This window comes from Acanthisitta chloris, unplaced genomic scaffold (assembly GCF_000695815.1).
Source record: "Acanthisitta chloris isolate BGI_N310 unplaced genomic scaffold, ASM69581v1 scaffold2084, whole genome shotgun sequence".
Lineage (NCBI taxonomy): Eukaryota > Metazoa > Chordata > Aves > Passeriformes > Acanthisittidae > Acanthisitta > Acanthisitta chloris.
The window spans coordinates 17,100-18,353 of record NW_008668524.1 but is presented as its reverse complement, the minus strand read 5'-3'; the positions used below and the strand labels follow the sequence as shown (position 1 = coordinate 18,353).

Genomic DNA, 1,254 nt, shown 5'->3' with positions numbered 1-1,254 from the left:
GCAGGGTGTTGCTGGTCCCAAGGGACACCCAGGTTTCCCGGGCGCGAAAGGTGACATTGGCCACGCTGGGCTCCCCGGGCTGCCTGGTCCAATGGGTCCACAGGGACCCAAGGGAGTGCCAGGGATCAACGGCGAGCCAGGCGCCAGAGGGCCTTCAGGAATACCTGGGATCAGAGGCCCCATTGGCCCCCCTGGCCTGCCAGGAGCCCCCGGTGCCAAAGGCGAGCCAGGAGCACCAGGACTGCCGGGACCGGCAGGCATTTCTACGAATTGAGCGGCCCCATGGGACCCCCCGGACCCCCTGGCCCAAAAGGCAGCAGTGGTGAGCCAGGCTTGCCAGGACCCCCAGGGCCCCCCGGTCCTCCTGGTCAAGCTGCAATCCCACAGATGCCCGAAGGCTACGTTAAAGCAGGAGAGTCTCGGGAGCTGTCGGGAATGTCTTTCATAAAAGGAGGAGTAAACCAAGCTCTTACAGGGATGCCAGTGTCTGCTTTCAGTGTCATCCTCTCGAAAGCCTACCCTGCAGCCACAGTCCCCATCAAGTTTGATAAAATCTTGTACAATAGGCAGCAACACTATGACCCCAGAACAGGCATCTTCACCTGCAGGACCCCTGGACTGTACTATTTCTCCTACCATGTACACTCAAAAGGAACAAACGTTTGGGTTGCACTCTACAAAAATGGTTCCCCACTCATGTACACCTATGATGAGTACAAGAAAGGATACCTTGACCAGGCTTCTGGCAGTGCTGTCATTGATCTCATGGAGAATGACCAAGTATGGCTCCAACTGCCCAACTCAGAATCTAATGGTCTCTACTCCTCTGACTATGTTCACTCTTCTTTCTCAGGTTTCCTGTTTGCTCATATCTAACAACACCCCATTTACCCTGTCCTGACACACTCTCCTTCAGACCATTTTAACTGGGTGCTGCTCTGATTCATCATTAGCAGGTCATGCAACAGAAATGGAGGAGGGAGTGAGAAGGTGGAAGAGAGTGGTTCAAACCTAGTAGAATAATATTGTATGTTTTTAGAGAATTGTCATAAAAAATTGTTTCAAATGATGATCAATTGTCTGACTGAATGCAATATTAAAATTTTATTAATTAATATAATGCACCAGCCTATCTTCTTTTTTTTCTTTTAAAAGGAAAATCAGAATTTTTAACTATCACCTCTCATAACACAAAAGATTCTGGATCATATTTCGCTATATTCGAATTAACTGAAGGTATTTTATTCAAAGTAA

The 1,254-nt window shown here is 49.0% G+C and overlaps 1 protein-coding gene across 1 annotated transcript in view; it reads left to right on the top strand.

Moving 5' to 3' along the window:
* The window catches only part of LOC103800527 (collagen alpha-1(X) chain-like), a 6,843-nt gene extending 5,967 nt beyond the window's left edge, over positions 1–876 (top strand). The window contains 2 exon segments of the mRNA XM_009072906.1: positions 5–266; positions 269–876. Of these exon segments, the coding sequence (XP_009071154.1) occupies positions 5–266; positions 269–876 (870 nt within the window).
* The last annotated feature ends 378 nt before the right edge of the window (positions 877–1,254 follow it).